Source organism: Myotis daubentonii, chromosome 19 (genome assembly GCF_963259705.1).
Source record: "Myotis daubentonii chromosome 19, mMyoDau2.1, whole genome shotgun sequence".
In the NCBI taxonomy this organism is placed as follows: domain Eukaryota; kingdom Metazoa; phylum Chordata; class Mammalia; order Chiroptera; family Vespertilionidae; genus Myotis; species Myotis daubentonii.
This window is the reverse complement of record NC_081858.1, coordinates 10,480,859-10,494,421: the sequence shown is the minus strand read 5'-3', so window position 1 is coordinate 10,494,421 and position 13,563 is coordinate 10,480,859. Positions and strand designations below refer to the sequence as shown.

Below are 13,563 nucleotides of genomic sequence, written 5' to 3'. Positions count from 1 at the left end.
ACCTCATATGAAGATGCACGCACTGAATCCTCCATTAGTCAAGCGATGAACCTCTTGTCCATCTCCCCAACACCCCAAATCATTTCTTAAGTCTGCAAATCCTCGGAGTGCCCCCAGAGTTCCTCTATGAGATGTAAAAAATAGGGGACACTGGGAATGGGGAGGGGGGATAATTTTCATTCAATTTTTTCTGTAAATTTGAAACTGCTCAAAAAAAGAATATTCATTTAAAAAATCCATAACCCACCTTTAACTGACTTGTCATTGAAATAATCTTCTAACCCCGGGCTTCCCTGAGTGTCAAACAAACTCTGATTTACTACAGACACAGTGAGAATCTCTTCCGTCGACATTTCCATCAATTCATCTTCACCGTCCAAACTTGATAAACCGATCAAATCATTATTGTTAAATAAACTTGCTCGAATTTTCTCGATTTTGGCTCGGGATCTTATCTGTGTGAACAAAGAAAAGGGTCGGGACTGGAGTAGAGAGTGGCCTCCTTCAAAAGGAATGACCTTGGCCTCCTCCCTGCCCTCCCCGGACTCTCTCCTCATCTTCAGTGTTGGGCAAGTGGCCCTTCTCTCCCCTGCACCGACAGCACCGCCTTTAGGGAAACACTTCAGTCTGCGGCTTTACCCAAAGCCCAGGGGACTGGCGTCCTCGCCAGCCTCAGAGCAGGTCCTCAGGGAGAAGGCAGCTCAGTCACAGATGCGACTCTGGGGAGCAGACGGACCGACCGCTAGGCCTGTGAGGCCCCTTTCAGGAAGGTCGTGAGAACACTCTTCCCAGTGCTCCCTCTATACCCGATGAGGGAGGACAGCTTTGCTCTGAGCCTGACCCCCATTACACAGGGATGCAGGGTGTCACAGGATGCAGGGTTTCTAAACAAGGTGGCCCGAGACACAGGTGGCATCTTGAAGTGGAAATGAGACCTGGCTCCCTGTATCACCTGAAACTCAGCATCACCTGGGACAAGGCGAGAGCCTGTCCTCACTGCTTACTGAGCTCCCTCCTGTGATGGCCACAGCAGTGAGGCCTGAGCTGGAATGCACTTGACAGAGCCCACTGTCAGGCAAGGCCAGCCCTTGGGCCTCCACCTCCTCCCACTCACGATGAGCTGGTTTACTTTTGACATGAGACTGGACAGCACTCAGAGCTGTGACCTCAAACTCAGGTAACGAACCTAACAAATCACTGTCTCCAAAAGCTGCCCCAGGGAGCCCCTAAGTCCCTAGGACATAATTCTGGGTGCCTTAAAGAGGCTTGAGGGATTCACAGTGCTCATGATTTTAGTGGCTGCCTAGGCGGGAGAGCAGTTACCTCCACGACTGCAAAGCCTTTGATGGGGCGCGCCGCGAGCGGCTGGTTGTCCAGGGACGTGACTGTGTACATGGAGCCCATGTCTGACGCTGAGGCTGTCTCTGCGTTGTCCAGCGGCTCCCCCAGGCTGCCCAGGCTGCCCAGGCTGCCAGTGCTGCACAGGGAGATGTCCAGGCTCTCCTGGCTGGACACCACATGGGGCTCCAACAAGCCAGGAGGGATGGGCAGCTCCAGGGCTATGGGCAACAGATCCATAGACAGGTCGCTGACTGTCTGCGAGATGCCCTGGGAGCTGCAGATGGAGGCCTGACTGGTGGAGGCGGATGCACTGATGCTCATGGCAGGGGTCAGGCTGCTGGACGTGCTGACTTCCAAGCTGTCCGTGCTGGGGAAGCCGAGGGTCTTTTCTGGCTCGGCTTTCCCATCACTGCCCTCGGCCTTGTCTTTTGGCTTCTTGGGGTCTTCGTCCTGCAGGGGAATGTAGATCTCATCTTTAAAGACGCCGCCGTGGGCATTGCAGGCCTTGCGGATGGCACCTCTGACGATGCCCTCGTCCAGGTGGGTCGGGATTCCGGAGATCACCAGCAAGCGGCTGTGGGCAGTTGGGCCCACCAGGGCCTGGCAGGCATCGGCAATGGCGTCGCTCGTCACGCCCAGCCCCTGTGGGTCCTTCCTGGTGAGGTGCCGGAGAATGATGAGCAAGGTGAGGGCTCTATGGAACCACAGCATGTCCTCGGGCTTGCTGCCCCCGATGCTGAGCAGGCTGGAGTCGGAGTCCACGGAGCGGGACGACGGGCGCTTCCCAGAGGAGGCGGCCTTTTCGCGCTTCATCTTGACTTTCTTCCTCTTGGACAGGAGGCTGGGGCTCTGTGGTGTCTGTCCGGGGGAGGACGAGGAGGAGGAGGAGGAGTCACTGAGGTTTGGGGTGGTCGCTGAGGTCACTCCGCTGGCCGTGACACTCATGTTGGTAGGCAGGGTCACTTCGGCCACTGCCAGGCAGCCTTCCATGAGTGCATGGAAGTATGTGGAGAACCTGCCCTGGTCGGGGGCCGCCGCTGTCCCCGAGCCTCCGCTACCCGAGACCCAGCTCTGGGTCTCCTCGTCGTACAGCTTGTGCAGCTCGGACTGCAGGGCCATCAGCATGGCCAGACAGGGGTTCAGCTGCAGGGCAATGGAGGAGGACAGGCCAGCCGGGTGCTTCCTCTGCTCCAGCGCGTGCACCGCACGCAGCAGCTCTGCCAGGAGATGGAAAACGAGTTCCTTCACGCAGGCCGCCATGTCCGTGGTCCACAGGAAGTTTCCTGAAGCAAAAACAAAGCAACAGCAGTTACTCGTAGAGCACTCGATATGTGCTAGGCTCTGTTCTAAGCACTTCGACGGGTGCAACCCTCACAGCAACCCTGTGAGACAAGTACTTCTATGTCCACCCTCCATCCTCATCTCCCAGGTGAAGAAACAGAGGCTCTAGAGCTGAGGGACTTGCCCAAGGTCACAGCTACTAACGGGACAGCTGGGAAGGCTGGCTCCAGAGGCTGTAGCCTTAACCCCCTATGGCACATGATTGCATGGAGCTGGCTTCTGTGCGAGCACATGCCACAAGAATCATTGTTTTCTTTCTCGTAAGGTTATCAAAGCAAATTGGTGACAAGTCACTAGAACACTGTTTCCTGAACTGTGGGCTGCTTCATACTGGGGCACATGGTCCAATTTCAGCACAGAGCACAGAAACACATGAAAAAGCGTCCCTTTTCTAGCTGCTTCCAGTCCTCATTTTGTCAACAAGGAAGCCTTCTTGGGGTTGTCTGTTCTGGACAGAGAGTGGGCCACAGACCAAGAGCCTCCCACAGGGAATGATATTTAGCCAGAATTTCATAATAGTAACTATCTTTTTATTTTATTTTTTATTTTTTTTAAAATATATATTTTATTGATTTTTTACAGAGAGGAAGGGAGAAGGATAGAGAGTTAGAAACATCGATGAGAGAGAAACATCAACCAGCTGCCTCCTGCACACCTGCCACTGGAGATGTGCCCGCAACCAAGGTACATGCCCTTGACCGGAATCAAACCTGGGACCTTTCAGTCCGCAGGCCGATGCTCTATCCACTGAGCCAAACCGGTTAGGGCAGTAACTATCTTTTTAAAAAAAATATTGATTTGAGAGAGAGAGAAAGGGAGAGAGAGAAACAACTTCTGTAGCGTTGAGCTGCAGGGCTTGGGAGCTGCCCCACAGGGCACATGCCCTCAGTTCACTGAAGTCCTGAGGCCCACTTTCCTCTTTTTTTTTTTTTTAAAAAATATATTTTATTGATTTTTTACAGAGAGGAAGGGAGAGAGATAGTTAGAAACATCGATGGGAGAGAAACATCGATCAGCTGCCTCCTGCACATCTCCCCCCGGGGATGTGCCCACAACCCAGGCACATGCCCTTGACCGGAATCGAACCTGGGACCTTTCAGTCCGCAGGCCGACGCTCTATCCACTGAGCCAAACCGGTTTCGGCCCCACTTTCCTCTTTTATTTCTCTGCTTTCACCATCTTCCTGATCCCTGAAGACCTCTGACTCTGTAACTTTTTCCTTCCCTCCAACGTATTATAAAAAAAATTTAAAACAGAAAAATCAAGACTTCTGCAGGGAAAATGTGCACGCCCACCAGGGACACTTGCCGCACCGGCTTTATCCCGTATCATCCATCTGTCCCTGCAGAGGCTCAGCCGTGAACTCATTCATTCTTGATTATTTCAAAATAAGCTACAGACACTATGTTTTATCCCTAAACACTTAAACAGATACGTCATCAATTAAAGCTGAATATTTATTCAGAAATTTTTTAGGTAAATTCACATATGGTAAATGCACAACTCTAAAGTTTACCGTTCCATTACTTTCCCAAAAATGCAACACCTTTTTAACCTTTCAGGAGTTATGAAGTCATAATGTTTGATTTTGCAACAGCACTCAGTTCCATGCCATTAACTTTACAACAGCTTTCACCTCCAAAGTTATAATAATGGCATATATTTATGTTTATTAAAAAATGTTTTTATTGATTTGAGAGAGAAGAAGGGAGAGGGATGCAGAGATAGAAACATTGATGAGAGAGAATCATAGACTGGCTGCCTCCTGCACATCCCTCACTGGGAATCAGACCCACAACCTGGGCATGTGCCCTAACCAGGAATCAAACCAGTGACCTCTTGGCTCATGGGTCGACACTCAACCACTGAGTCACATCGGCAGGGCTATATTTATGTTTTAAAGTAAAGGATGATAAAATTAATCTTCCTTGCATGATTAGTTGCCACCCCTCAAAACAATGGAAATCCCCTGCAGATCACAGATTTGGAAGCCTAGGCTACCTCTTACACTCTGTTCACTTCAATGGCAGTGACCTGGCAGGAGACCATCCCTGCTGGGCTACCTGTGGTCATTCCCTCACACATCTTGCAAGCTCCTTCCTCAGGCCAAGACAGCCCCCCACCGACCCTGAGGGAGAGGAGCCTCACCCAGCAGCCCCACCACTTGCAGGAGGACGGATGTCGGCACAGAGTCAGGCTCGTCTTCCGATTTCCCCTCGCCGTCCTCTGACTTCCAGGACAGCAGCTGCTCTGCGAAGGCCATGGCCAGTGGGAATTCCAGGGGCAGGGAATGTAACACCAGCACAGCTCCGGGAGGTGGAGACACTCCTAAAACAAGGGCCCGGGAGGACAGCTCGTGATTGGCAGGACCTGACCAAAATAAGCCTGAGAAAAAGGCCTCCCAGGTGTCTGTGGAGAAACGGGCCAGAAAGCCTGGCCCCTCATCTGCTGGAGGCAGGAGCCAGGGGACCGCCCTCCAAGGAGTCCACTTATCTGTGTGACAACAGGACAAATGGCAGCAATGGGAAGAGGGAAGGACAGCATCCCCCAGTCAGGAAGATGGCCCGGCACGGAAACAGTAAGGCAGATTTTAAAAGGTGCTTCATTGGAACGGTCCCAGGTTGGTACAGAGAGAATCAGCCCTTTGTGTAGCTGCAACCCCATAGAGCATTAAGTTTGTACTAGGTTTAGAGAGAGAGTTACCAGGACCATGGGCTTTGATTCTCTTTTATCATCTCCTGTCCTTGCCACGGCCTGCATGGGACCAAAGCTGCCTACAGTGAGCGGAAAAGGCTGCCTCATGCCCTCATGTGCGCTGCACCCACCCCTACGCGCACACTGTCAGACGTAAGCGGGGAATCGGGTCCTGGCCGAGTCAGGAGGACCGTGTTGACGGGCCTGCACTTTGGGGTGATGTTTACATGGGAAGGTTTACTTGGGCATAATAGGCAAGACAGAGATCCTCTGTGTTTAATTAAAAACTTGTAAAAACAGCTAGTGTAGGCAAAATACTATGAAAAAACAGACTAATAAATGGACTATAAAGTTACTTAGCAATGACCAAATCACTTGAGAAAAGGCCTTTCATTTCATTCCCTGCGGATGGAATAGCGCCAGGACTGGGCTGCAGAGAAGCTAAGGCTCATTTTGGGGACTGAAGGTTCAAAAATATCTTATAACTGTCTCTAGCAAGCCAGACAGCATCAGTCTTTTCTTGTCAAACACACCAAGCAAGTGCCATGAAACTCTAAGCCTAGGTTATCCTTGCCTCAGACACAGTCAGCGGGCCGCGGTACAAAACGCACATGGTCAGCGACAGCTTCAAGATTTACAGAGATGGAGAGCTCCACGGGGGCTTAACAAAAGATGCCAGGGAGACGAGGCCAACCAGGCCTTCCAGCCTCGTCACCGGACTGTTACCACTTAGATGGGGATCGATGCTCACGGAGGCCCATGCCCCAGGGCCTCCTGGGATGGTGCCGGTTTTAATGAGAACTCGATGGAAGGCGGCTGGGATTATTACAGGCCGACACGAGACTGCTCTGCTGGGGTCATTCTAAATCGCAGGTGTCCCAGCACACGCTCAGAAAGGAAAGGGAATCCCCACTTAGTCTGGGCAGCATCTGCCAGGCCTTCCCCAGGCAGGAAAGGGAGCTTTTCATTTCCTGCCTCAACAATGCAGGGCCCCAAGCAGTTCTATTCTTTACTGAAAAGAAACTGGGACAGAGCAAGGTGCGAAGTACAAAACCGTTTCCGTGGTCAAAGAGAAGGAAAGCAGTGAAAACCTCCGGCTGACCTTATCACCATGAGCTACGGCACTTACCCAGCTTGATGTGGACCTTGTCTGTGGACAGGATCACGGAAGGGTACTGGTTGGTGGTGGGTGGAGGCGTGAGCCCGGTGTTGGCCGGAGATGCATCCCGTGGGTAACAGACGGCCTCGATGAGGTTTAGCTGCCCATTTCGCTTGACTTTGTGCCCGAGCCCGTACACCAGTACACGCGCCCAAGGCGCCTTGTACAGAGAGGAGCTGAGGAGGAGGGATGGGAGTGAGGGGAGCCCCCATGCACACCAGGGAGTCAGCAGGTGCTTTGTCATGAAGGAGGAAAGTGAGAACTGGGCACTCGTAAGTCATTCCCACCCCATTTCAGAGGTCATTCTTTATAAAGACTAATTTCTAAAACATGCAAGAACTGTAACTTATTTCCAAATATAGTTAAGCAATAAAGAAAATTTTTGAGTTTTTCCTCTGTCAATTTCCCCAGAATCCATTTTACTTTTCTCTCCTCATCACCCTCTGGAGAAAACTTACTCTTTGCGGAATCCAGACTGACTTTCTTTGCAAGATACCACAACAAAAGCGGCTCCAGGGAAATTAACATCCATGCTGACTTTGGACTCAGAGATTGGAAATTCTTCAGAGGGGAACTGTTCTGGTGCTGTCTGCAGAGGGACATTTAACAAGGCACAGGCTCAACAGGAGAGCTCTTCATCTTCCCCGCTCCCAGGCAAAGGGCAGGGCCCCCTGCTCGCTGTCTCAGGTTCAGGAGGACAGGAAAGCCCTTCGGAGGAAGGACACTACAGACAGGACAAGGCAGCAGAGTGTGAAAGTGAGGAGATCAATGGGGTTGGGCGATGGGTGGAGGTGGGTTTGGAGAAGAGAGAGTGTCATTTCTAGGAAATCCACAAGACATCCAATTAAAATTGGGGCCCAGTTCAGGGATCTTAGAGCTTTGGACTTTTACCTGCAGGAAAGAGCAGATTTGCTTTGTCAGCTCCAAAAGGCTATCTTCGCCCTGGTGCAGGGTCCGGGTGATGGCCACGTGGAGCCACTCTCTCACTGTCTGGGAGCTGCCCTGGTAGAAGAGGTCTGTGGCCGAGCAGTTCTGGGAGTGGACGCAGTGCTGCAGAGACTGGGCTAGGAGGATTGAGCTGGAGCTGATGGTGCCGTCTGCGGACAGGAAGGAACCACAGTTTGCCAGAACCACAACAGCCAATGGTGTTGAGACTTTAAGTAACAGTGACCAGACTGTCCAGCAGCCAGGCTGAGTTAGCTTGGACAGGCTGTCTGGGGTAACAGACATAATGATGATCACGGGCAGGGAGGTTGTGGGGGCGGGTGGGGTCCAGGAGATGAGTGCTCTTTAAATTTTGTTTTCTCTTAAGCAGCAAAACTATTTCCTAAAATAAAATCTGAAGTGGAGGCCCAAACACAAGTGGAGCAGCTTGGGTTTGGGGCTTCCCAGAGCCCCCCTGACCTGCTGCTGGGCTGCCCTGGCTCACCCTGAGCTACACCGAGGAACTGCCAGGTGGCTCAGAAAGGAGTCTGTAAAGCAAGCGTGCGTTCATCATGGCAAAAACACTTCCACAAACACTTTGGAGCTGCCCAGGCATGTTTTGAAGCCTCCAGGTTACCAGGGTGGGGCAGTGGACCCCAGGCACTAACGGAGCTGGAAGAGATGCAGCTCACAGACTGGCTGGGGCGCCACAACTGTGAGATGCCCTGTTGACGTACAGTGCCACCTGTCCCCTCACCTCTTGCTCTCACACTAGTGGCTCAGAGGTCAAGGGCAGCAGGCTGAAGGCCGAGGTACCCAAGGAAGACTAGGCTAAGCAGATTCATCACTTAGCATGTACCAGAGCAGCCAACACACAGCATTAGCTCTCACCCCAAGCGCCCAAGGTCAGCAGATACACACAAGCTGGCCCATTAAAACACAAGCTGCCTGAGGTTACAATGAATCAGTAGGTCTGCCTTGGAGGAGTTTGATCACAGGAACATAATTCCTTTCTTTACAATGCCAGACAGAAAATCTGTGGCAACAGTACAGTGACCAGATTTCATAAACACTATTTAATTGTCCTTGATCCACAATTAGTTTGGGAAGCTCTATGAATGCTTAACAGATCAATGACTAAAGTGAGTGGTATACTTACTTTGTATTTTTCAAAGAGCGAGAAAGCACTGCCAAGACCTTTTGGCTTAGTGCGGTTATCTCTACTAGTTGGAGGCACTGTGCTCACCCCCCCCCCCCCCCCCCCCCCCCCCGTGGACAATGAGTACACTAAGCACCAGCCGGCAGGGCCTGGCTCACTCTCAGGACTGTTCCTCCCCGTGCTGACTTCAGCAGTGACAGCAGCAAAGCCAAGCTTTACCTGGGAGGGGAGGAGCGAGGAGCTGATTGGACAGCAGCTGCAGGTGCTCCAGGGTAATGTCTCGGATGGCAGGGATGTGGAAGAGGCGGGTAAACAAGTGAGGCAGCTTGGGGGCGAAGATATTGAGCAGGGCCATGCGGCAGTACAGCCTGGCCAGCGCAGCCTCACACCGCAGCAGCTCTCTGCAGGGCAAAAGGCAGGGGATCACTAGGCGCCTCTGTTCCAGCCCCGCGCTGGACTGAGCCACAGGCCTCCCGAGGGAAAAGACCACAACTCAGGCTTCTCTTCTGGCCCACGTTCTGTCCTCCAAGATAAGTCACTCGTGTTTAGGCAAAAAAGGTACATTTAGTTATGTTTGCTTTTTCCCAACTCAAAAATCACTGTGGAAAAAATAATGAAAACTTATGTCCACACAAAAACTTATACATGTACGTTCACAGCAGTGTTTTTCATAGTAGACAAAAAGTGAATCAACCCAAATGTCCATCTACTGATAATGGTAAATCTGTACAATGGAATACTATTCAGTCATAGAAAGGAATGAAGTACTGATGATACATGTCACAACATGGATAAACCCTGAACACATGATGCTGAGTGAAGAAGCCAGACACAAGGGCTGCATATTGCCTGATGTCATTTTTACAGATTCCACAATTAAGCAAACCCATGGAAATAGATTGGTGGTTGAGCTAGGGGATGGGAGAGTGCAGACTGACTACTAATGGGTATAGGGTTTCTTCTTGGGGTGATACAAATGTTCTAGAATTAATTGGTGATGGTTGCAAAGTTTGTGAATATACTAAAAACCACTGACTTGTCTACTTTAAATGAGTGAACTGTATAGTATGTAAATTATATCTCAATAAAGCTATTAAAAATTTCGCGGTGGGAATTTTTAATATGATGGATTTATGAATAGATGAATAGGCATGCACCTTGAATAATGGCTCATTAGTGACTAAGCAGGTCCCATCTCTTGGTAGAAAATCTAATCTAGCTAATACCAAGCATAGGGAAGACTCACTGTGTTTTAGTAGCCAATCATCACAATGAAACATTCTCCGGTATCAAGCACGTTAAAAAGGCAAGTTATAAGCAGCTCTGATGTTTCTATCAAGTTTAGGTTTAAGCCCTAGCTGGTTTGGCTCAGTGGGTAGAGCATCGGCCTATGGCAGTGATGGCGAACCTATGACACGCGTGTCAGAGGTGACACGCGAACTCATTTTTTTGGTTGATTTTTCTTTGTTAAATGGCATTTAAATATATAAAATAAATATAAAAAATATAAGTCTTTGTTTTACTATGGTTGCAAAGATCAAAAAATTTCTATATGTGACATGGCACCAGAGTTAAGTTAGGGTTTTTCAAAATGCTGACATGCCAAGCTCAAAAGGTTCGCCGTCACTGGCCTATGGACTGAAGGGTCCTGGGTTCGATTCTGGTCAAGGGCACATGCCTGAGTTGTGGGCTCGATCCCCAGTAGGAGACATGCAGGAGGCACCGATCAATGATTCTCTCCCATCATTGATGTTTCTGTCTCTCTCCCCCTCTCCTTTCCTCTCTGAAATCAGTAAAAATAAAAATATTTAAAAAAAAGTTTAGGTTTAAAACCCACTCGGAGCCACCGGGGGTCATTTGATATTGTCTAGGACCCCTCTCAACTCCTCCACCTGACAGCAGAGCACCTGTGGCACAGGCCAGGTGATACTACATCCCCTTACCTGTCCCCTTCCCTCTTGCTCTCAACTTTTCTTCTCAACTCCTGCAACTGTGCTATTATCTTTACTATTTGCCTTCTCCCTAACTCCTCACTTTGAAGGAAAACCCTTGTTGTCAACGATGAATGGCACATGTGGTAAAACGCAGTAAGGGGATTTCTGTGACTAGAAAGGAGGGCTCCATTTTACCTATGAATTTGAAGGTTGGTGTTGTCCAGTGTGACCAGCCCATTGGTGGCAGTCCTTCGGTAGCCTGCTGGGGGCCTTTCCAACATGTCAATAGGATACCAGTATCGAACCAGCACACCTTCACTTCGCAAGTATGTTTCTACCTGCACCAATTCATTTACCTACAATAGTAAAAGGAAATGTCTATTTGTTTTTCTACACTAACTTTACCCCTTAGTTTTAAAATACATATAAAACCAAAGTCTTATAGCAGTAAATGCTAGCTGCATGTCACTGGGTCTAAAAGTTCAAAGACATTTGGTTAGTATTGCATTAATAGTGTGTTTCATTTTTTATACCAGTTAGCAAATTTTTATTGGTAAAATAAATTAAGGAAGATTTTCGATGTAATTATGAGTCAGAAATTTAAAAAGAATAGTGCTATATTTCAGTAACAGTTCAATGCACATTGTTGCCAGGTAAATTTTCTGTTTATTGCTTTGATGTCTGATAGCTCTATTTCATTACTAGGAAAATTAAAAGTAAACTCATGTATATGCATTCTGGATTCAAATACCAACATAATTCTTTTTGCTTAGGGTTTATTATTAAAACAGAGGGAATCAAACTGTTTGAGAAATAATAATTATTACTTTAACAAAAATTCTTATTTTTCTGATTTTTATTTTCATACATTTCCATTGCTGAAAATATTGTTAGTTATATGCTTTCTGATAACTGGAGTCAGAAGCTTGTACCCAAAAGCAGTAGGAGATTAACAGTACTACTGATAGAATGTTCTACTTGAAAGTTTACCTTAGTAAACCACCAACCAGTAAAAAGGAGTCTATTGAAGATGTGAAACTTTCCATTTCAAATCATTAATGGTACCTAACATTATCTATCTCTAGTATCTAGATAGATACTAAAGCTTACTTAAGGGCAGAACCTCACCCCTAAGAGCCCAGCCAAGCCCTGAAGAGCCTCATCTAGCCACTAAGTGATACCTACTCTCCCAGCAGGCCCCAGGGAGCCAGCCTCAGTGTGTCAGAGTGACTTCCACAGACACCTCTCCCTGGAGAGTCAGCAGCCCTTTCAACCTCGGGCTCCCAGGCCACGTGTGCTCACTGAAGGGTCCTTTCCTCTAGGGCCGTCTTGTAGGGACTGGGGCTTCCCCATGGCCCGGCTCAATCTGATTGTAATGGACTTAGCCCGGGATGGCCCAGTCAAGGCCTAGGGGCCCAATCTAGTCCCAAAGGGCTGACACTAGTTCTGAAGAGTGGAGACTGGCCCCTAAAACCTCAACCTAGACCCCAGTAGCCCAAGCCAGTCCCAAAGGGCAGACATCAAACTGTTTCTTTGTTCTGTGTCTGTAACAATCATGACAATGACAGATCAGCCATTCGTTAAGGACAATAGGGAATTTCTCTTTGGAACTTGGGTAGACAGCATGTAGGGACAGTCTGAACATGGCTGACGGAAAAGAATGGCCAAGGCAGTTCTGCAGGAGCCGAGTGCTGAGAGGGAAGAGTTTATAACCCGTCCTCCCTGTTCGTGCTCATCTCAGCAAGGCCATCTGGCATGACAGCACTTAGTTCGGTGTCTTCACCCCTAGCTTGAAGAGGAATCCATCCCTCTTTAAGGGACCTGGAGTCTGAGCATGAAAGTCTCAGTGTCTAGAAAAGGTTGTGTACTCACCGAATCCACATCTAAGACTACTCCATGAAGCCCAAAGGTTTTCAGCATCCCTCGGATGGCAAATTTTGGCAGAGCAGTTCCAACAGCACTGCTGGCTACATTATTGCTGTCCGGAGAGCGGGTTACTACCGTGAGACCTGAAGAGGGTAGAGAGAGAAGTTTTTTTCAGGAGCAAGTACCATCATCACCTTGGGAGCCTCTCTGTTAGGGTCAATGCTATCTCTATAGCATTGAGCAGTACCCTCAGTTTAGCTGTAGCCAAAAAAGGAACACAGCTTGGTCTGGAAGATAATACAACAAAGTGTTGTAAGAATTCTCATAATTCAACAAAACAAAGAAGCCAATTAAAAATGGGCAAAGGTTTTGAATAAAAATTTCTCCCAAAAGAAATGAAAAGATATTCAACATCATTAGTCACTAGGGAAATGCTAGTCAAAGCCACTTCACACCCACTGGGGTGGCTATAATATAAAAGCCAGACAATTGTAAGTGTTGGCAAGGATCTGGAGAAATCAGAACCTTCATACATTGTTTGTGGAAATGTAAAATGGTGCAAATCATTTTGGAAAATAATCTGGCATTTCCTCAAAAAGTTAAACATAGCCCTGGCTGAAAATCCTCTCTGAAGTCAATAAAGAAATATACTTTTTTTTTTAAAAGTTAAACATAAAGCTACCATATGACCCAGCAATTCCACTCCTACATACAGAAATGAAAATACATATTCACATACAAATTTGTATACAAATGTTTATAGCCAAAAGGTAGAAACAACCCAAATGCCCATCATCTGATGAATAAACAAAATGAGATATTATTCATATAACGAATATTATTTTGTCATAAAAAGGAATGAAGTACCAACATGTGCTACAACATGGTTGAAACTTGAAACATTATGTTGTATGAGAGGCCAGACTCAAAAGACCACATGTTGTATGATTCAATTTACAGTATATGAACTTTCCAGAACAGGAAAATCTACAGAGACAGAAAGTAGATTAATACTTGCCAGAGTCTAAGGGAGAGAGGAATGGGGAGGAGTTAGGGTACAAAATTCCTTTTTGGGAGATGAAGATGTTCTTGAATTAGTGGCAATGGTTTGATGATTGTTCAACTTTGTGAATAGACTAAGAACT

The 13,563-nt window shown here is 48.1% G+C and overlaps 1 protein-coding gene across 8 annotated transcripts in view; it reads right to left on the bottom strand.

Moving 5' to 3' along the window:
• The window catches only part of HECTD4 (HECT domain E3 ubiquitin protein ligase 4), a 156,288-nt gene that overhangs the window by 17,127 nt on the left and 125,598 nt on the right, over positions 1–13,563 (bottom strand). For all 8 annotated transcript variants that reach the window (XM_059677155.1, XM_059677157.1, XM_059677161.1 and 5 more), the window contains 9 exons: positions 12,425–12,561; positions 10,748–10,908; positions 8,838–9,019; positions 7,427–7,632; positions 6,994–7,124; positions 6,506–6,711; positions 4,831–5,010; positions 1,324–2,624; positions 248–455 (listed from right to left, as the gene is read on the bottom strand). In XM_059677155.1, coding sequence (XP_059533138.1) covers positions 248–455; positions 1,324–2,624; positions 4,831–5,010; positions 6,506–6,711; positions 6,994–7,124; positions 7,427–7,632; positions 8,838–9,019; positions 10,748–10,908; positions 12,425–12,561 — 2,712 coding nt within the window. The remainder of the gene's footprint in view (positions 1–247; positions 456–1,323; positions 2,625–4,830; positions 5,011–6,505; positions 6,712–6,993; positions 7,125–7,426; positions 7,633–8,837; positions 9,020–10,747; positions 10,909–12,424; positions 12,562–13,563) is intronic.